This window comes from Crocuta crocuta, unplaced genomic scaffold (assembly GCF_008692635.1).
Source record: "Crocuta crocuta isolate KB4526 unplaced genomic scaffold, BGI_CrCroc_1.0 scaffold348, whole genome shotgun sequence".
Classification (NCBI taxonomy): Eukaryota; Metazoa; Chordata; class Mammalia; order Carnivora; family Hyaenidae; genus Crocuta; species Crocuta crocuta.
In genome coordinates, this window is record NW_027529573.1 from 2,148,652 (window position 1) to 2,167,874 (window position 19,223).

Below are 19,223 nucleotides of genomic sequence, written 5' to 3' on the forward strand. Positions count from 1 at the left end.
AACTGTGTTGTGCAGGATTCTTGGGTCTATTTTCCTGCCTCCTTACCCCTCAGGCTCTTACCCTGAGCCTCTGGTCCCTCTCCAGTCTCTTGTGACTAGTGACTGGTGGATGGTGGATCCTTCTTGCCCCAGTCTCCTTTGCAAGTGGGGGATTCCAGAAGGGAGTCTTGGGGAGATCCTTTCAGTAGAGCAGGCAGCACCACCTCCTCTTGCCCTTTGCTTCCCTGGCACTGTGGTTAGAGGCCTCTGCTGTTGTGGGATGAGGGTCTCCTTAAGGAGGCCACTTGGTCTGAGAAGGCTTTCCCAGCAGGGGCAACCACAGGAGGCAGTACCCTACCCTACCCAGAGGCCCTAGCCCTCTGCTCTCTGCTCCTGCCACCTCAGCTATGGTCACACTGGCCCTAGGATCTCTTCTTCCCTGGCTGCACAGGCTTGGGCTCTCCCCCAGTCAAGAAGTCATGGCACAGGAAGGACAATACCTGCTTCAGGAAATAAGTCCAACACCTCTCTTGGACTTATTCTGAGTCCCCAGGAAGGGGTCCAGGCCCTGTAGGGAGGCAAGGCTCTGGCTGGAATGCTGTCTTTCCCTGTAGGGCTCTGTTCAAACTGTGGCTGAGCTCTCCCAGACTTAAACTGGCAGGGTGTGGAGTCCGCTGTCATCAGAGAATAATATCCCTTATGCTTTCTGTTTGCTGAGGACTTTCTCCTGCTTTATCTTTTCTGATCCGCACCATTGCCTCCTCTCTAAGGCTGACAGGTAGAAATTGCCTTCCCTTAGCACCTCTGTGCTAAGGAGAATTCCAGAGGCCAGAGTGGGAAAAGCTGGCTGAACTTTTGGTTCTCTACACCCACCTCCCCAGCTCTGTCCTGAGTGAGGGCAGGGCCTTTTTGAGAACCTTAATGGACTGAAGGTATTCCTGGGCTCCCCTGTGGCAGGCCAACTATGGGGGCTGTGATGATGTGGGGGCTGCCTCAGTCAGGCTAAGCTTGGCCTTGGGGAGAGCCCAAAGGGCCTGTGGCTCTAGGCCATACTATATCCCTTTGCCAAAGCCTTTTCAGACCAAGTGGCCTCCTTAAGGAGACCCTCATCCCACAGCAGCAGGAAGTCATTATTCCCAGAGTCTGGGGCAGTTCCCTTCTGCTCCCTTCCTTACCCGCCTTTGCAGGCAGTCCCAGAGCTCCAGCTTAGCTCCCATGACCAGCTGTTTCGCTCTTCCCCCACTGCCTCCTGCCTGTCTGCCTGTCTCCTTCCTGGTTCTTGACACTCTCTGACCTTTGGAAAGTTTTTTCTTGTTTGTGCTTGTCATCAGGAAGGCTAGGCCTTCTGTGCTCCTCTGAGAGATTCCAATGGGACTATTTGAGGGGGTTTCCAGGTGAGAGAAAGTTAGGTGTGAGCAGGAGCCCCTGGGGTTTCTATGTCAGGCATCTTCCTGGGCTGGAGGGGTAGAGAAGAAGGCATTTATTGAACAGAGACTGTGTGTCAAGCTCCATGCTTGGCATTTTCCCACCCTTCTAATAGAATCCTAGGTATTACCATCCTGTTTTTAACTATTGATGAGAATTGAATGAGAATCTGGTGCTAGATTCAAACTCACATCCAGTTGCTTTTCCCACTGCCTTGAGCTTGCGTCACCATCCCAGGCCAGGCTGCTTAGCCTCAGGGGCTGAGGGGAGTGTCACTGGTCAGTACCCCACACCTCCATTTTATAGGAATGGTGTCTCTGCTTTGGGTCTCATCATCCTTGACCATTGGCCTTGAGGTCAAAGAGGATGATTAGGGCAGCTTCCCTCAGTCTCATTCTGTCCAAAAGTCCAGGTGGAGCTCACCTCCCATCTAGCTCTGAGAAGCCAGTGAAGTGGAAAGTGCATGGGGCTGGATTCCTCTAACCTGTGTGGTATAGGAAGTAGTGGGTTCTTCATGGTGTGACCTTAATATTTTGCCACTGTGTCTTCAGTTTTCCCATTTGTAGAAGACATGATGATTTTTCAAACTGGATTTTGATAGTGGAAGCCTTTTTCTGATAAAGACAGCAAGCATAACAATTGAGCATAGCTCTGGGTCATAAGCTACCCCCAAATACTTTCTCCCTCACCTCTCCCAGTCTATGAGTGGTAGGAAAGACCCATGCCATTGTAGCAAGAGTTGGAATCAGAACTCACAGCCAGGAAAGCTGCCTCTGCCCTGGGCCTGCCCAGGCCATGTCTCTGGGCACATTCTGGGTCATCTCATAAACTACCCTTTCCTATAGCTGCAGCTGTGCCCCACACCATGCAGATTCCTCCTTAGTGATATCCCGTGGGGCTCCTCCAACTTGAATGGTTCCATTTTCATCCAGAGTATGGTCGTGGGGATTCAGAATTATGTGGTAGACCTCAGGAATATCTGTGTTATCACTGGACCAGGGGACATGGAGACTGCCATCACCTGGTAGCAGCATATCTAAGTAAGTCATTACTTGTCACCCTCCTCTCCACCCCCAGCATCTTAAACTATGCATTGTAGCAACAGTAGCAACAGGAAGGGAGTCCTATTTTTTCCACTATACTGTTTGCCCAGTGTGCGAACTAAAGGCCCTTCAAACACCAATAGTGGAGCTGGGCTGGCACACAGCCTCTGGAGGAACGGCCTGGGTGGATGCATGAGCACAGTCCTTTTAACTTTCAGATCCGTCTGCGGTGCCAGAAGGGCATCCCACCTTCTCTGCGGGGCCGTGCTTGGCAGTACTTGTCAGGAGGCAAGGTGAAGCTACAGCAGAATCCTGGAAAGTTTGACGTGAGTGGCCCTTCCTTCACCCTACCCTCCCTTCCACATCTCTTGATGCCCTACCCATGGCAAAAGTTCTCCGTGTACTCACTTGGACCTCAGCAATACGAGCTGATTAATAGGACCACCCATAAAATGCCCCATTGGCCAGGCCTATTCAACCTGTGACTCCTGTGGGCTCTGCCCATCTGAAGCTCCAGCTGTACAGACTTCAGTGGGATGGACAGATTTCCCATCCTCCATTCCAGCTCTTTCTCCTGCCAACCACCCAGTTTTGCTTTCTTGGGGTCAGCAGGCCACCTCCCAGCTCTTGGTTGTCAGGAGGGGATACTCAGACCACTTTCCCTGATTGCCTTGGGTTCCGTGCTCTGGGCCTTTGGGGGCCTGCCTTCAAGGCCACAGGACCTTGAGTAACTCTTAGCCTCCCATCCTCAACCCTTTTCTCCTGCCTCTGGAGCTGTCAGCCTTAGGGGTGGCAGAGCCAAACCAGTATCCTTAAGGGTTAGAAACTAGTCAGTGGCCAGAGAGGGTGTTCTCTGCAGGCATGCCTTCCCCTCCCTACCTGCTGCTCCCTACCCCTGGCTGCCAGAGTAAGAACACCCCTTCAGTCACCCCACCTGGGCTAGGCAGCTCCTCCAGCATGCTCCCCTGTGGGAGGCACTTGGCTCCCCTGGGGTTGCCCCTGCTTACTTCCTAGACCTGACCCTAGGCATCAGGGTTTCTCCCAACCTTTTGGGACTGGTGACAGGCAGTGAGAAAGAGCTGCCAGCTACCAGCTTTTTGTTGACATACTTCATGGTTCAGCAAACACTCCTGTTTTGCCAAACCTGTTCCCTAAGAAGAGTGGGCGGGGCAGGGCAGCCTAGAGTTTCTGCTGTTGACCTAAAGAGGGTGAGAGCCTTTTGCTAACAGTACTTGGCCCTGGGGTTGGGGGATTTGGTGGAGTGTCTGGCTGTGGGCCAGAATCAGGGTGATTGGACTGTCCCACCGAGCATCAATACCAGCTCCTACTAGAGCAGCCTCTTGACTCCAGAGTCTTCCTCCCAGTGTCTTCTTCTCATCCCTTACATTTTAGGAGGCTGCATCTTGGATGGAGGGAGAAACTCAGTGGTGGGAACCTCACCCAAGTTTACCTCTGGCTGCCAGAGCACAGGCATAGGAGCCAAGAGATTAGTGGGCCTGGCCAGACTCTTGGTTCCATAGTTAGCAAATGTGAGCACAGAACAGAATGTGGAGCATGTGTGGGCATTTTGTGTGTGGGGAGTAGTGTGTCCAGAGAAGAATCAGCCACTTCTGTGGAGTCTTGAGGGTTGCTTGTGGGAAATTCCAAGAAAGGCCTTCTAGATACTTTGAAGCTGAGTGGTGGGTCCCCAAGGCAGTCCTAGGGGCTGGAACAGTAGTTTTCGAGCACATCTAGAAGGACTTTGCCTATGGATAACGTGGAGGAAGTGAGCAAGGATGAGAAGCTCCCTCTGGCTGCTGTGGACAAGACAGCCGGAGGCAAGGGTACAGTGACAGGCTATTGGTGGCAGCACATAACAGCACCTATTCCTGTGCTCCCCTGAAGACCCAGGTGGTTGACCCCAACTTCAGCTGTCAGAGCAGGTTCTGCAGCCTCTCATGGTTCTGTCTTCTCCCACACTTCTTCCTTCATTGAGCAGGGCAAGACCTTCTCTCCTTTCTTTACCTGGTTTTCTTCTCTGGCTTCACCTCATGATGGTGCCAGCACCTCCAGGCTCCAGGCACAACCTTCAGCTGCCAGCAGCTCACACCTGCCTTTGATTCCCAGAGCCCTTTCTCCCCATAGGCCCTTCAGCTACACCTTTTTCTTTCTCACCCACCCCTGTGTGGTCAAGTGTCTTGGGCTGCTGGGGTGCCAGGCAAGTACATCCTGGGAACTGACTTCTTGGAGTCTTGGGTCCCTACCTTACCAGAGCCCTCAGGAGAATTTGTGGGATCCTCCTCCCCTTTCTAACAAAAGCAATCCTGCATTGTGCTCAGACAGTATCCAGCCCTGGGCTTGACTTGAGAAGTTCATAGCACATGCACAGACCCCCATCTTGAGAATATGTGGGACTCTAGAGGTTGCATACTCACTTCTTCACCATGTGCCTACTCAAGGGCCCTCTGTGGAGGCACCCGGCCCTTCCCTCCACCCTCCAGCCTTGACAATCCATCAGTTTTTTATCTCAATACTCTCTCATGTCAAGTTACGTGGCACCCTAGGGTTTTTAGCTTAATATTGGGACACCCCCACTAAGGGGGCACAGGAGAGAAAGGACCTTGTATGAAGACACCTGCCAGTCAAGGCCAAGGCCTGGGTCTATGCCCACTGGTATGTTTGCTGAGAACCTGGCCCTCATCCCAGGGACCTTCCATAATTCTGCCCTAGCCCCACAGGCAACATGTACTTAATCTGCTTCCCTGCTCAGCCCTCCAGGTTTTCTTTTTATTGATGTTTTTCATGTTAGGGTATGAATTTACAGAGGGTAAAATGCACAGATCTTAAGTGTGCAGTTCAGTGAGTTTTGACAAATAATACTTATGCATGTAACTAACAAGCAAATCACAATATAGGACATTTCAGATGATGAGGAAATGATTTTTCTTTGTGTAATACTTTGTTTTTTAAAATGATACTCATGACAAAATGTTCACAGAAGTTCAAATAAAACAGTAGAACTGTTATTGAAACCCCAGTACCCAGAGATGGCTTTGAGTTTAATGGTTTGACAAATGTCATATCCTTCCACATAACACTCTGTGCAGATCTTTCCCTCTCTTTCTCTCTCTCACTCACTCTTTCTCTCACACATAAACACCTTTTCCTGAATAGGTGATGTCACTTGCACAGGGAGACAGATAGCAGAGGAGTTGGGATCAATGGCTCTGAGTCAACCTGGCTTCCAGGCCCAGCTCCACCATTTTTCTAACCATGAGGACTTGGACAAGTGACTTTTCTTTGACCTTCCGTTTCCTCATCTGTAAACAGTATAATAGTCTGACTTCTCTTTTGGTGTTGAGGAAAAGAGTCAGTGAGGCCCATGGGTGGCTCAGAGCAGTGCTAAAAGGTGGTAGCTATTGCATTGATAGTAGCCTTCTGTCTTAAGGATGTGACATAAGGTATTTGAGTGAGTCCTGAATAAAGTGTCTAGGGGTTATTTCTAGCCACAGCTATGACAGACACTTTGACCACATGGGTCTTCCTGGATCACCCCTCAGAGTTTCTAGGGCCCTCCCTCCTTGCCTCTTTGCCTCTGCCCAGGCTTCCTTACCTGAGCTTCCTGACTTGCCCTCAGGAAGGCCCAGTTTATGATAGGATTGAGTGGACATTACTCCTGGCAGGGGGCTCTTCCAGTACCCATGACAGGTGTATCTTCCCAGCAGCCATTCCTAACTCCTAATGCATGCTCTTGACCTTGTTTCTAGGAGCTGGACATGTCTCCTGGGGACCCCAAGTGGCTAGATGTGATTGAGCGTGACCTGCACCGGCAATTCCCTTTCCATGAGATGTTTGTGTCCCGGGGAGGCCATGGGTGAGTAGGCTGGGTCTTGTACACTGGAGGTGGCTCTGGGCCCTGTTCCTCAGGGCACAGAAGAGGTAAAATGAGTTTGAGTGTATCTCAGGGGCCCAGAAGCTGGCAGCCCCAAACTCCACTATTAGAGTTTCCCTTTGGTTTGAATCTGATGGGCCTTCTGGGCCAACTTTCATTTACTCTCCAGAGTGCTAGAGCTTGTCTGGTCCTCTTCTAGAAATAGGTTTTAGTGGTAAGAAAGAGTGTTAGAGATAATTGGGTGTTCAGAGGGTATGTAGGAAGGGAAACATAGGCAGGCCAGGCCAAAGGGCCAAGACAGACACCTCGGACAAAGCTGACCTGGCCAGGGAGACACAGCTGCTGAGTGAGAGCCCCACACTTTCAGCCCTGACACACACCGTTACTTTGTATTTGGTATCCCAAGCTCTGCCTCTGCTTTCTCTTTGAGCCTCTGTCCTCACGTTTCAAATTTGGGCGGGGAGGTGTCCTCTCTGCCTCCCTCCCCTGGTCTTGTTAGAGTCTGTGTGCTACAGCAGGAGACTGACCCTTTGCTGACCACAGTCAGGTCACCAGAGAAGAGAAAATTCTGAGACAGGTCTGGTCTGGTACAGCACAGGTGAGGATAGTAAATGGCACAGTCACACCTATCTTTCCTGCCCCACTTGGTCCTTCCACAGCCAGCAGGACCTATTCCGTGTGCTGAAGGCCTACACCCTATACCGACCTGAGGAGGGATACTGCCAGGCCCAGGCACCCATTGCTGCTGTTCTGCTCATGCACATGCCTGCTGAGGTACCACCAGGCCCTGGGTGGGTCAGGGGGTGGGCAGGGAATACCCAGCAGCAAGACATCCTATCTCTCTTGCCCACAGCAAGCCTTCTGGTGCCTGGTGCAGATCTGTGAGAAGTACCTGCCTGGCTACTACAGTGAGAAACTGGTGAGTGCGTGGTGAATGGAGACCTGGCCTGGGACCTGCCCTTTGTGGCCTCTCTAGGCCTTTCTCACCACAGCCACTCTTGTCCTAGCTTAAAACTTCCCAGACTTCTGGTCTGGTCATGTCTTCTAGGATCCAACTCATCGGTTCCACCCTGCCATCCATCTCTGCTTCTAACCGTCTGGCTGCTCAGCAGGATCTCAGTTCTGCCAGTGCACCAAGTTCTTCCCTGCCTCAGCCTTTGCATAGGCTTAAAAGCCTCTACCCCCTTCCTTCCCTTAATAACCCCTGTTTTCCTTCAGTATTCAGCCCTCAGGGAGCTTTCTGTGACCCTGACAGGTGGGATCTCTGGCACATGCTAATCTAGCATTCCTGGTCCTGCCATATTCTGGACACTTAGCCACCCCCTCTGCCCTGCTCCCAGTCTCTTTGCTCCTGTAATTCATCTGTCTTCCTCTTTTTACTACATGCTCCATGAAGGGGACCAACTATGTCTGGTTTGCTCTTCATTGTATCCCAGCACCCAATACAAGGTCGGCTCCCTACAGGCAGTAGCTGCCTGAAAGATAAATTAATGCCTGCCTGGTACTGGGAGCCAGGACATAGTCTCTGTCCTGCCTGCTGCGAGCCTACATTCCTGGCCCTGTGACCTTGCTGCATCCCCAGGAGGCGATCCAACTGGATGGGGAGATCCTCTTCTCACTACTGCAGAAGGTGTCACCCGTGGCCCACAAGCACCTTAGCAGGCAGAAGATCGACCCGCTGCTTTATATGACAGAGTGGTTCATGTGTGCCTTTGCCCGCACCCTGCCCTGGAGCTCTGTGTTGCGCGTCTGGGATATGTTCTTTTGCGAAGGTACTGGGTCAGGTTCAGGGGAGCACTCTTGTTTCTAACCCAGCCGAAGGGGGCCTCTTTTTCCAGAGAAATTCCTTACAGGCCCTCTTATGACCCCCTCATGCAGGAGTCAAGATCATCTTCCGGGTGGGGCTGGTGCTGCTGAAACATGCATTGGGCTCTCCTGAAAAGCTGAAAGCCTGCCAGGGCCAGTACGAAACTATCGAGCAGCTGCGGAGCCTTAGCCCCAAGATCATGCAGGAGGCCTTCCTGGTCCAGGAGGTATGGCCCACACTCTCCCTTCACCCCTGGGTGGGAGTGGGAAATGTGGGGGTCCTTTGGAAGGGGTCTGGCAGCTCTGCCTCTTAAGGTAGGTCACTGGTGTCAGGCCTGGTGCTCAGCAGCTTAGGATGGTATGTGTAGACCTTATCCTTCTGTCTCAATGAGAAGATAGGGGCACAGAGAAGCCTAGGTTTACAGGGCCTTCCAAGTTCTGAACCACTTACGAATGAGAGAAGCCACAACTCACCACTTCTCTTCTTCCATGGTACCACATCCATGTCCTTGGCTTTATTTTCCCTTTTTTCTTTCTTTTGTGGAATTTCGTCTCTCAGGGTGGCACATTGTTGGGCAAGTGGACTCATGAGTTGTGGGCAGCTTTTTCCTTTCAGGCAATGGGTCTCAAGTGCCTGACTCACCTGCCACTCAGCTCTGAGACTTGTGATCAGCACAGGGACCAGACCCCGATCATTTGTAGGGTCAACCATTAGTGACCAGGGCTAGGGGACACTGAGAGAGAGCAGACACCAGTCTGGGAGGCAGAGGGGAAGTTTCTTCTTGTTCTCATCTGCCCATCACCACTCACACAGGTGGTTGAGTTGCCAGTGACAGAGCGCCAGATTGAACGTGAACACCTCATTCAGCTGCGGCGCTGGCAAGAGACCCGGGGTGAGCTGCAGTGCTGCTCCCCACCCAGGCTGCATGGTGCCAAGGCCATCCTGGAGGCGGAGCCAGGCCCCCGGCCCACACTGCAACCCTCACCATCCATCCGCCTGCCCCCAAATGCCCCCCTCCCTGGCTCCAAAGGCAAGCCCAAGCCATCCAAACAGAGCCAGAAGGAGAAGGAGCAGTGGAAGCAGGCAAAGGCAAGTGGGCAGCTGGACAAGCCCCCAACCCCAAGTCAAGCCAAGGTGGCAGCCGCTGCAAGAGATGCATGTCCCCCACAGGATGTGCCCCCAAAGGATCCAGCCCACCAGGACCCAGCTCTGCAGGACTCAGCTCCCCAGGATTCAGCCCACCACCATTCCCAGGAGAGCCTGACGTCCCAGGAGAGTGAGGACACCTACTTGTAACCCTGGCATCTCAGGCCTGTGGTGTGGGGTCTTCACATACCTACACGGTTCATGAACTGACATTCGAGGGCCTGCCCACGCACTGAGGACCCAGCTGCCTGGCCACTGGGTGGCAGAGAGTCTGGCTGGCCCAGCACAGATTCTGCCTGAGCCTCCTTATTTATTTTCTCCAGAGTGGAGCTTGGGCCAGCCCAGCTGGGACAGGCAGAAATGAGGGCCCATGGGTGGGGCCTCACTCAGCACCCTCCTCCTGGGGGATGCTCCGCAGAGGTAGGGTGCTGATGTGAGGAGAGAGGGTGGGGTAAAGGGTGGGGTGCTTTTTGTGTAAAATAGAAAAATGGTTTTGTACAGAAATAAATAGGCTTGTGTAGAGAGTTGCTGTGCAGCTAGGGACTGGGAAGGAGAGCCACCTTTGGTGCTCAGCATCTCCCCTGTGCCCTATAGAGCCTCCCATCCTTGCCCCAGCCCAGCATGAGGGCCTTTCTAGAAATGCTTTGGCCATTGGGGTTGCCAAGTCCAGGGCCAGTCCTGTTCCTGGCTCCCACTTTATCTCACCCCATCCCCTCTGCTCCATGTCCACCAGTTGCCATGGATGAGGGTCACCTGAGCTAGAGCCCAGTGCTGGAGCAGAGCATGGCCTGCTTCCCAGGCCTTGATGCCTACCCACCTCTGAGGGAGAGGGACTCCTTAAGAAGGTCTTTTCAGGACCTTCCTCCACCAAAGCCTGACCTGGATACCACTTCAGACCCCAGTAAGGGTCTGAGTGTTCATTTTGGGTTGAGTGCTGGTGCCAGCGGTGGGGGACCATGAATGCCCTTACATGCTAAGTCCAGGCCTCCATTGGAGGTAGAGGGGTGAGGGGAGAAGTTTGGGTATTTGATAAAAGGTTGCCTGTTTCCTGAGCACTTAGCATTTGCCAGGCTGGGCTGGTTATATCACCTGCTGATCAGGTAGGCTCTATTATTATCCCCATTTTACAGATGAGCAAACAGAGGAGCTGAGTGGGAAAGATGAAGCTGGTTGATTTGCACCTAGAGTCCCTCAGCTACCTCTCCTGAGCAGGGTTCCTGGTGACCTGGTAATGCCATTGAGGGCCAAGGCAGGCGCTACGGTCACAACCCGATGACTGGTAAGGGTAAGGACAGGGTGTCCCTGGGAAAGGGCCCCCCTTCTGCTGAGGAAGCAGCTTTTCCAGTCAAACAATAGCGGCTGTTCCTGGCAGGCTACCAAGCTGGGCTGGGCTGGGCCATTGTGGGAGGGGGTGGGAGAGGGAGGAGTAGGGCCTTCCTAGGAGCTTTCAGGCATCACAGGGCCTGGGCCTGGAACATCTTGTCCTGGTACAGCTGGGGATACTGAGGCCTAGGGAGGTCAAGTGTCCTCTGAGTCTCTCAGGGCAGGCTACCCACTTCCTGCCTCCCACCCCTCACCCTGTGGCTTCCCACCCCATCTGTACCTGCCATGAGGGGTTTTGAGGACTCCTCTCCCTATGTCTCTGCAGGGAACAGGCCAGGATGTGGCAGCTGCGGTGATCCACAGGAACCCCCTGAGCCAGAGAGCCCAGAGAGGGAGGTTGCTGCCCAGGTTCCATCCCACATACAGTAGAGGCTCCTGAGCAGGCAGGAGGCTTGTGTAAACCTGCTGGGTGTCAGTCAGGCCTGAGGCCTGCTTTAACCTGTTTGGTTCAAAGCCTCAGATCTGAGGCGTGAGGATGCTTGGGCCAGACAAGGGTCCCGCAGAACATGCTCTTTCTGTCTTGCTACAGGGCCAGCCTAGGTATGCTGATGCTTGCTTAACCTTTAAGTCTTAGACCTGAGGCGGCCTGAGCAGAACCCATTCTAATGTTGAAACGAGCCCAAGTTGGTCCTAACAGGCCTCAGATCTGGGGCATCTGCCAGTGCTGAGGGCCTCTGTGGGCGTAAAGCAAGTTCACATGTGCTTACACCAACTGGGTCCTGCTATTGGCTGAGGCTTTGGGAGGCCTCAACAGGGATCAAGTCTCAAGTCGGAGATCTGAGTACCCATGAGTCTCAGATGCATGGGCATGTCTCTTGAAGTCTGAGCCTAAGGCATCCCTGGCCCGAGCACTTAGTCTTGAGGGGTCTCAAGCCGTAATAAGTCTGGCCACCTTCATTACCCTACCCCACAGTATGTTGCTCAGACATAAGTGGCTGGGGCCCTCCCTATCTCTGTGACCTCCCTGAGTAAGTGCCTTCTTCCACAGTAAGGAAGAGAGAGAAAGGCAGTAGGACACTGGTCGGAGAGAATCACAGGGTCACCAGGGCTTTACTGCATACCCCTACCATTCCGTGCTCCAGAGGTTTGGAGGCGATATTCTGGTCCCAGCTGAGCCCTGGTTCGCTTCGCGGCTCTTTGGAGCCTCAAAGATATCAATCATAAGACCCTTATGGGGACCCGAACAACAAAAACCGTTCCACATCTCCCCCATGATCCCTACCCAGCAAGGCAAGCTGCCGGCGGAAAAGCCAGCTGAGGGGGCGCGGCATGGGCGGGGCCTGGAGGACTCAATGGGGTGGGATCAACCTAAAATCCCTAGCCAAAACTAAAGGGGCGGAGTCATTAGGGGCGGGGCTCGGCGGGCTGGAACACGAGGGATGAGGCTCTGGCCTCAAAAAGGAGGCGAGGCCACTTCAGATAGGCCGCTCATTCCTCAGGGCGTGGTCTTCAGGGAGCTGGACTAGGCATGGGGCTAGGANGAGCTGCACATCCTAGAGCACCGGGTGCGGGTGCTGAGCCTCGCCCGCCCAGGTCTCCGGCTCTACACCCACCCGCTGATCAAGCTACTCTTCCTACCCCTCCGCAGCCGGTGCGCGCCCGGGTTCGGGGGCACAGATGGGGGTGGGCTCCGCTGTTGCTCCGGGACGCGGTTGGGAAATTAACATCGCTGTGGGGCCAGCGGGAGAGGGCGGGGAGGGCCCTTTTCTTCCCTACCCACCCCCCCAATCCCGGCCGCCATCCGGCTTGGGCCTACCTCGCTGGGACCGCCGCCTATCCGGCCCCAAGAGGCTCCCTCCCAGGGCCAGTTAAGGCGCAAACAGCCGGGGATGGGCAATACTTAACTCCCGAGTGGTGTCATATGGAGGCAGTTCCTTCCTGGCGACTACCCGGAGATTCTTCCAGATGCCTCTGTCGGGTCAGAGGGACCAGTCTAGGGGGCCCAAAGTCCGACGCTCCTGGGGCTGTCGCCGCGGGTGAGCCTCCCCTTCCCGAACGGAGGGTCCGGAGCTCCTGCGGAGGTCGGGAGGCGAAAAACAGTTTGTGATTCCAGTGATAAGGCACACACCCCATTGGCGGGGGGAAGAAAATTGAGGCTTGAGGGGGGGCAGGGAGGCGCCCAGCAGGGGTCTTTCCGGGAGCTTGAAGCGAGTCTGCTCGTCCCCTCCGCCCAACCCAGGCTGAAGATGCCACCCCCTCCCCCCCATCCAGGTGCAAGTTCTTCAGCCTGACGGAGACCCCCGAGGATTACACGCTCATGGTGGACGAGGAGGGCTTCAAAGGTTGGGGGCTGGGCTGGGGAAGGCTGTTGTGTTCCCCTCTTTGTGGGATTCTCACTAGATGCTGGAATCCAGAGTCCCAAGATCTGGGTGCGAATTCAACTCCCGCCACTTACTGGCTGTGTGCCCTTGAGCAAGTCACTTCCTCTCTCTGAGCTGTTTGTTTCCTCTTATGTAAAATGGGTATAGTTATGGTTCTGGCCTAATAAGGTTCCATGAAAACTTTATAGACGGGGCTTCGAAGGGTCCTTGGCGTTCTCAGGGCAGTAGCAGGGTCTCAGTTACAGTTCAGGGTAAGAATCGGGGGTTCCTAAGGCCTTTAGATTCCCCTGGCCATTATTTCCTTGCTAGACTTAATCTCCCTGATGGTTAGGGATCACCGCTTCCCTGACCGGTCTGGGTACTCCAGGAGTCTGAGGGCTGGGAAGGGAATGCAGGAGCAGGCAGCCAGTCCAGAGCAGGGTCCTGGGGGGCCTCCTGGCTGCGACTGGGAGATTAGTAGACACCCTGCCCCAGCTCCTGCTCCAGACTGGACACCAGCCTGGTTCCTCCCTCCCTGGTCTCTGGAGCTGACATCTGGCTCCTACTCCTTCCAGCCTGACCCTTCCTCACAAGCCTGGAGTCTCAGGCCATGAAACTGAGTGAGGCTTGACCCATCTGCTGGGCCCCTCCAGGCCTTAGTTTACGTTTGTACTGTGGGAAAGTCTGGGTGGGCTAAGGGAGAAGGGCATCCCCCTGCCAACCTGATCTGCTGGTGCCCTCTGGTGGTGCCATGTGGTATAAAACCTCTGCTAACCCAAAGAAGCTATCATGAGGTATAATGCTGTTATCCCATTTTACAGATGAAACTGAGATTCAGAGAAGTTAAATCACTTGCCCCAGGTCAACAGCAAGTAAATAGTGAAGTTGGGATTTGAACCCAGGTCTGTCTAAAGTTGGAGCTCCAGTCTTAACTGGGAAGTTTCGATCCCTGGCAGGCCAGCACCTGAAGCACTTCTTAGTCCTTACAAACATGCAATTCTCAGGAGCAGAACTTGGGAGAGAGAGACAGCCCTAGTCTCCAGACCTGCTTTTACCTTCGTAGAGTGCTTGCCACCCCTCCCCTCCCTGCCTCTGCCAAACCGTAGACAGGGAAACTGAGGGGCAGGGGACAGTCCAGCGGGTTCTGACATGGTGTATACTTCCTGCTCACAGAACTACCCCCATCTGAGTTCCTTCAAGTGGCTGAGGCCACATGGCTGGTGCTGAACGTTTCATCCCACAGTGGTGCAGCAGTGCAGGCTGCTGGGGTCACCAAAATCGCTCGCTCAGTCATTGCACCACTGGCCGAGCACCATGTGTCTGTGCTGATGCTGTCCACTTACCAGACGGACTTCATCCTGGTGAGTTTTCTGCAGGCTCCAGTGCAGGACAGGGTGGGTATTGGTGCCTGGGGGCTCATGTGATATGTCATCTCCCTGTGGTCCAGGTACGGGAACAGGACCTGTCTGTGGTGATACACACACTATCCCAGGAGTTCGACATTTACCGAGAAGTGGGTGGGGAGCCTGTGCCTGTTGCCAGGGATGATTCCAGCAATGGCTTTCCCCGTTCTCAGCATGGTGAGGCTACCCTCTGATACCCAGACCTACACAGGGCCTCCTCTTCCCACTGGGGCCCTTCCCTTGTGAGGACTGGTCTGTGGGCATGGGGATACCAGCTGATACTGACTGCATCAGGAGACAGGGAGATGTGGAGAAAAGAGGTGTGTTCCTATAGAGCATGACCCTAACCCCACCCAGGTCCCTCCCTATCTGGCCACCAGGGGGCACCCCAGCCCACAGTCCCTTAACACCTGCTGCTGCTTGGTCCCCCCTAGCAGGGCCCAGCCCCACTGTGCATCCCATCCAGAGCCCACAGAACCGCTTCTGTGTCCTTACACTGGACCCTGAGACACTGCCAGCCATTGCTACCATTCTCATCGATGTTCTCTTCTACTCATACAGGTGGGCCTTGTTTGCACTTTGTCTCTATCTTTACACCATTATTTCCTATCCTGTGTCCCTCTACCTTCCACTTGTCCCTCAATTCTGCAACTCTGTGCCCTGTTCTATGTTTTGGGTTCCTGGCAGCCTGTGATACCCATGTGCCCCTTATTGATGTTCAGGGAAGATCTTGATGCCATAGTTGCAGCCCTTTCCTGTATTGTGAACAGAGACAACTCCGAGCCATTCCTTGGTCTGGTCCTCTGCCAACCCCGCGGTTGGGGTCCAGTGTATTTGGAACAGGCGAGATTTATCGTCCTCCCCCACCCACACCTGACACCATCAGGAGATCAGGGCCCTTGGACAGAAGAGGAAAGTGGCCCAGAGATAGGAGGAGATGCAGTGGGCTGGGTTCCCTGAAGAGCGCTTGAGCCTTCTGTCCCTTCCCAGTGCCCCCAAGGAGGCAGACTCTGGTGGTCGTGGACCCAGCTCTATTACATTCTTTGCCTTCTCCCTCATCGAGGGCTACATCTCCATCGTCATGGATGCTGAGACGCAGAAAAAGTATGTGACTCCTGACCCATAGTGGACCACAGATCCTAAGCCAGCCCTAGGGAGGGAGGAGGTGGAGCATCAGGCCCTGAGGTCACCAGGTCAACCTGCTCCCAGGGGCTCACACTGGGGCAGGGAGGAGACAGGTGGGTGCCCTGCCAACTGCCCACCTGCCTCTCCAGGTTCCCCAGTGACCTCTTGCTGACCAGCTCCTCGGGGGAGCTGTGGAGGATGGTGCGCATCGGTGGACAGCCCCTGGGCTTCGGTGAGGGCTGCTCCTTGTGGGCTGGGGACATGGGGGGATCTTGGGGGGCGGTGACAAGGATGATCCACATGGACTCCCCACACCTCCATAATTCTCAGATGAATGTGGAATCGTGGCCCAGATCGCAGGCCCCCTGGCTGCAGCTGACATCTCTGCCTACTACATCAGCACCTTCAACTTTGACCATGCCCTGGTAAGCACCATGGGTTGGGCTCTTGGAAGGACACTGAGGCCCAGGAGGGTGGGGAGGGTACAGGATGCAGTCCATCTGGGTGAGGAAGTCAGTGTGGCCCTGACCCCTCCCTCCGTTCACCTGCCCACAGGTGCCCGAGGACGGCATCGGCAGCGCCATTGAAGTCCTCCAGCGACGGCAGGATGGCCAGGGATCCTGAGGCCTCCATGCTGTCCCTTTACCCCAGCCTTCCAGAGATTTCTCTAAGCTATTTCCTCAGGCTCTGAGATGAGCCCTTCCCACCCCCATTCCTGCCAGGGGACCCCTCCTTCTGCTCTCTGTATGTAAGCTGCGTGCAGGCACCAGCTCTCACGTGGACATGTGTGTCTGCCCACGCAGGGGAACACGGTGCTCTGGGCTTCCTCCAGGAAGCCCTCACCCCATCACTCCCTGCTTGGTCTCAGTGTTTGCACATTCCCTGCCTGAGGCCCAAGACATCCCTCTTCTCAGTGCCCTGAGCCAGCTGAGGCAGGGCCTAGTCTCCATTCTGCTTCTGGCTGGGTTGCCTTCCCGGGCCAGGTGAATTCTGACAGTGCCTGCCCCTCCCAGGGCCTCCAAGAAAAGTATTTTTACATCTTTCTCCCTTTTTTATTGACTTATTAATAAAAGACTTATAGTTTTAAAGGGTTGGGCTGTGGTCCATGGGGGTTGTCTGAGCTCAGCCATGGCTACTCTGCTGCTTCTCCCAGTCCCTCTGCCTGAAGTCCTGGTCTGTCCCTATATAGCTGGCTCTGGCTGGGCTCACCTGACTCAGTTCTCACCTCAGGAAGAACTGAAGCTTTGAGAGGTGATGGGACTTAGCCAAGGTCACCTGATTCCTATCCAGGGCTACCTGCCTCTGAAGCCCAGCCTCTTTCTTCCTTTCTTGCTGTTTCTGCAAATAGTTCAGAAGGTTCTGAACGTGGTTAGAGATTCTCAGACCATTCCACCTGGAGGTCCCCTAGCCTTCCCTGCCACCTCAAGGTGGGCCCAAAAGCACCTTTCTTCCAGACTCCTGCTTGCTTGCTTTTGGACCATGCCTGAGTCCTGGAGGTCCCACACCGGTGTCCCTGTTGGCCAAAAGATCAGTTAGTTCTTGCCACCAGGGCTCTCCTAGAGTAGTGGTAGGAGGGGGCCAGCCAGAGTGGGGACTAGGAGTCTACGCACTAGGCTTCCCTTGGCCAGAAGGACAGAACTGGGGCCTGGAGGCCACCTAGAACCCACTGTGCCTTCAAAAGCTGTTTTCCTAGGCCAGAGGCTCAGCACATGTGGGCCCGGGTTTCCTGTCACTGAGGGGCTGCCTCCCTGCTACTTGAGACTGGGATTCCACTGTGGCCAGATGGGGCCCTACCGATGTGCCAGGGAGGTTATCAAGTACTCTCAGCCCAGACCCGCCCGCACTCAGGAAAGGAAGAAGGGTGTGACTTCGGCGTATTCAGAGGTTGCAGTGGCTCCCCAGAAAAGCCAGAACAGGGGCCAGGCCTCTGGCAGCATGCCCACCTGCCCCTGGGACCCGGGGGTTGCAGATCACAGGAGCAGACAGCACAACCCAGCCTGGTGAGTGAGCGGTCGGGAACCCTAGACCATTTCCTTCCCCTCAGCCTCTGTTTCCTCATGTGTATCAAGATCTAGGAGGCAGCTCCTTCAGGAACCCTATACTTCTTGACCCTGGAAAGGGGGCTTTGCTTTGTAGTTTGACTTGGGGGGGAAAGGAGGAGTGTTCTCTTCTCTCTGGAGGGCCCATCCTGGGCCCTGGATCAAGGGATATCCTGGGCTCACGGGGAGCTTTAGAACCAGAATCCTTAGGGCTCCTGACCTGCAGGCAGTGAGCTCCTGCGCCCCATGTTCAGCTCTGGGGACTCTGTCCATCTGTCTGCTTATGAGTCACTGTGAGTCACGGCCTGATTTGGGTGTTTCTGTCATCCCGGCTTTCCAGGTACATCAGGCTTTGCCCAGTTCCTCAGACTAGGTCCTAACCTGGCATTGGTTAGTTCTTGGTGCGCTGCCCACAGGTAGGGGCGGCCACCTGCATGCTCTAGTGGGCTAGTCTGACTTGGATCCAAGCCTAGAGCTCACATGTGTCTCTTTGCCACATGTGTGTGAGTCTATGTGGAGGGGTCTTAGCTCCCAGGGCATTAGAGTCCTTGGGGCTCAGAGTCAGCTTGGCCTTCAGCAGGTTACAAATAGGGGAGATCTGCTCTGGGATTGCCAGGGAGACCAGGACTCATGGGGTCAGGGCACAGGGCTTGGGAGGTGACTGGGGCACACTCAGCTGAGAGGGGGACATGACCCTGGACCTCACACGTGGTTGATGCTTTGAGTACCGTCAGAGAGACAGGCCTTAAGCTGTCCTGACCTGAGGTGGGGGCTCACAGAATCACCTCTTTGTCCCACCCAGGCCCCTGTAGAATTCTTTTTTTTTTTTTAATTTTTAATGTTTTTTTTTTTTAATGTTTATTTATTTATTTTTGAGAGAGAGATAGAGACAGCGTGAGCAGGGGAGGGTCAGAGAGAGAGGGAGACACAGAATCGAAGACAGGCTCCAGCTTTGAGCTAGCTGTTAGCACAGAGCCCGACGCGGGGCTCGAACCCACGAACCGTGAGATCGTGACCTGAGCTGAAGTCGGACGCTTAACTGACTGAGCCACCCAGGTGCCCCTTTTTTAAAATATTAAAAAAAAATTTTTTTTTATTCCCTATAGAATTCTTGAACAAAGGAAGCCAATATGGTCGACCCAGGCCTGCACTTGAACTCAGCTTGGGTCATTCAGAACTGAGGTTGGAGAGTGCTCACTGGCACACAGTCCATGACCTTGTTTTTCCTACCCTGGGAGCCCCAATCCACCTGTCCACATCAGCACAGCCATTCCTGAGTTCAAGGGTCAAGGCCCAGACTGTGGAGCCTGAGTGCTCATCCTCATAAAGATGGTAGCCTGTGTCTGGGGAAAGCCCTGCCCACAGTCCCCTTGTGAGTAGGAAGGTGCTCTTAGCCCTCTGACTGCCAGCCCAGTGTCTGGCATCGCCTGGGAGGATGTGAACCTGGGTGGGGGGCTCTTGGGTGGGTGAGGACGGGAGATGAGGAAATCTCAGGTAGGGAGAGTCAGTGGTTCATTTCCACACTTTCTGACTTTGCATGCCCATGCAGAGGAAATGATCTCATAAGTACTCTTTGAAGTTATTTGAACAGAAATTCAGGGTTTAAAGTCCTCATCCCCACCCCTGCCAGGCAGGGCTGTATGGTCCCGTGCTTGTTGCTAAGTTGCTCCAAAGCTGGCTTCTTGGTCCCGTGTAGAAGGGA

The 19,223-nt window shown here is 54.4% G+C and overlaps 2 protein-coding genes across 2 annotated transcripts in view; both read left to right on the forward strand.

Moving 5' to 3' along the window:
- The window catches only part of TBC1D10A (TBC1 domain family member 10A), a gene marked incomplete at its 5' end in the record, with an annotated part of 32,873 nt that extends 20,737 nt beyond the window's left edge, over positions 1–12,136 (forward strand). Inside the window, 8 exons of the mRNA XM_077761487.1 lie at positions 2,666–2,773; positions 6,194–6,300; positions 6,978–7,092; positions 7,172–7,237; positions 7,901–8,090; positions 8,197–8,351; positions 8,939–10,550; positions 10,920–12,136. Of these exons, the coding sequence (XP_077617613.1) occupies positions 2,666–2,773; positions 6,194–6,300; positions 6,978–7,092; positions 7,172–7,237; positions 7,901–8,090; positions 8,197–8,351; positions 8,939–9,421 (1,224 nt within the window). The remainder of the gene's footprint in view (positions 1–2,665; positions 2,774–6,193; positions 6,301–6,977; positions 7,093–7,171; positions 7,238–7,900; positions 8,091–8,196; positions 8,352–8,938; positions 10,551–10,919) is intronic.
- CASTOR1 (cytosolic arginine sensor for mTORC1 subunit 1) lies at positions 10,544–16,570 on the forward strand. The gene is made up of 11 exons (XM_077761488.1): positions 10,544–10,550; positions 10,920–11,002; positions 12,133–12,245; positions 12,866–12,936; positions 14,128–14,315; positions 14,402–14,534; positions 14,792–14,918; positions 15,348–15,461; positions 15,632–15,714; positions 15,813–15,907; positions 16,038–16,570. The coding sequence occupies exons 1-11, from the start codon at positions 10,544–10,546 to the stop codon at positions 16,104–16,106; spliced, it is 1,083 nt and encodes a 360-aa protein (XP_077617614.1). The 3' UTR covers positions 16,107–16,570.
- Positions 16,571–19,223: the final 2,653 nt, after the last annotated feature.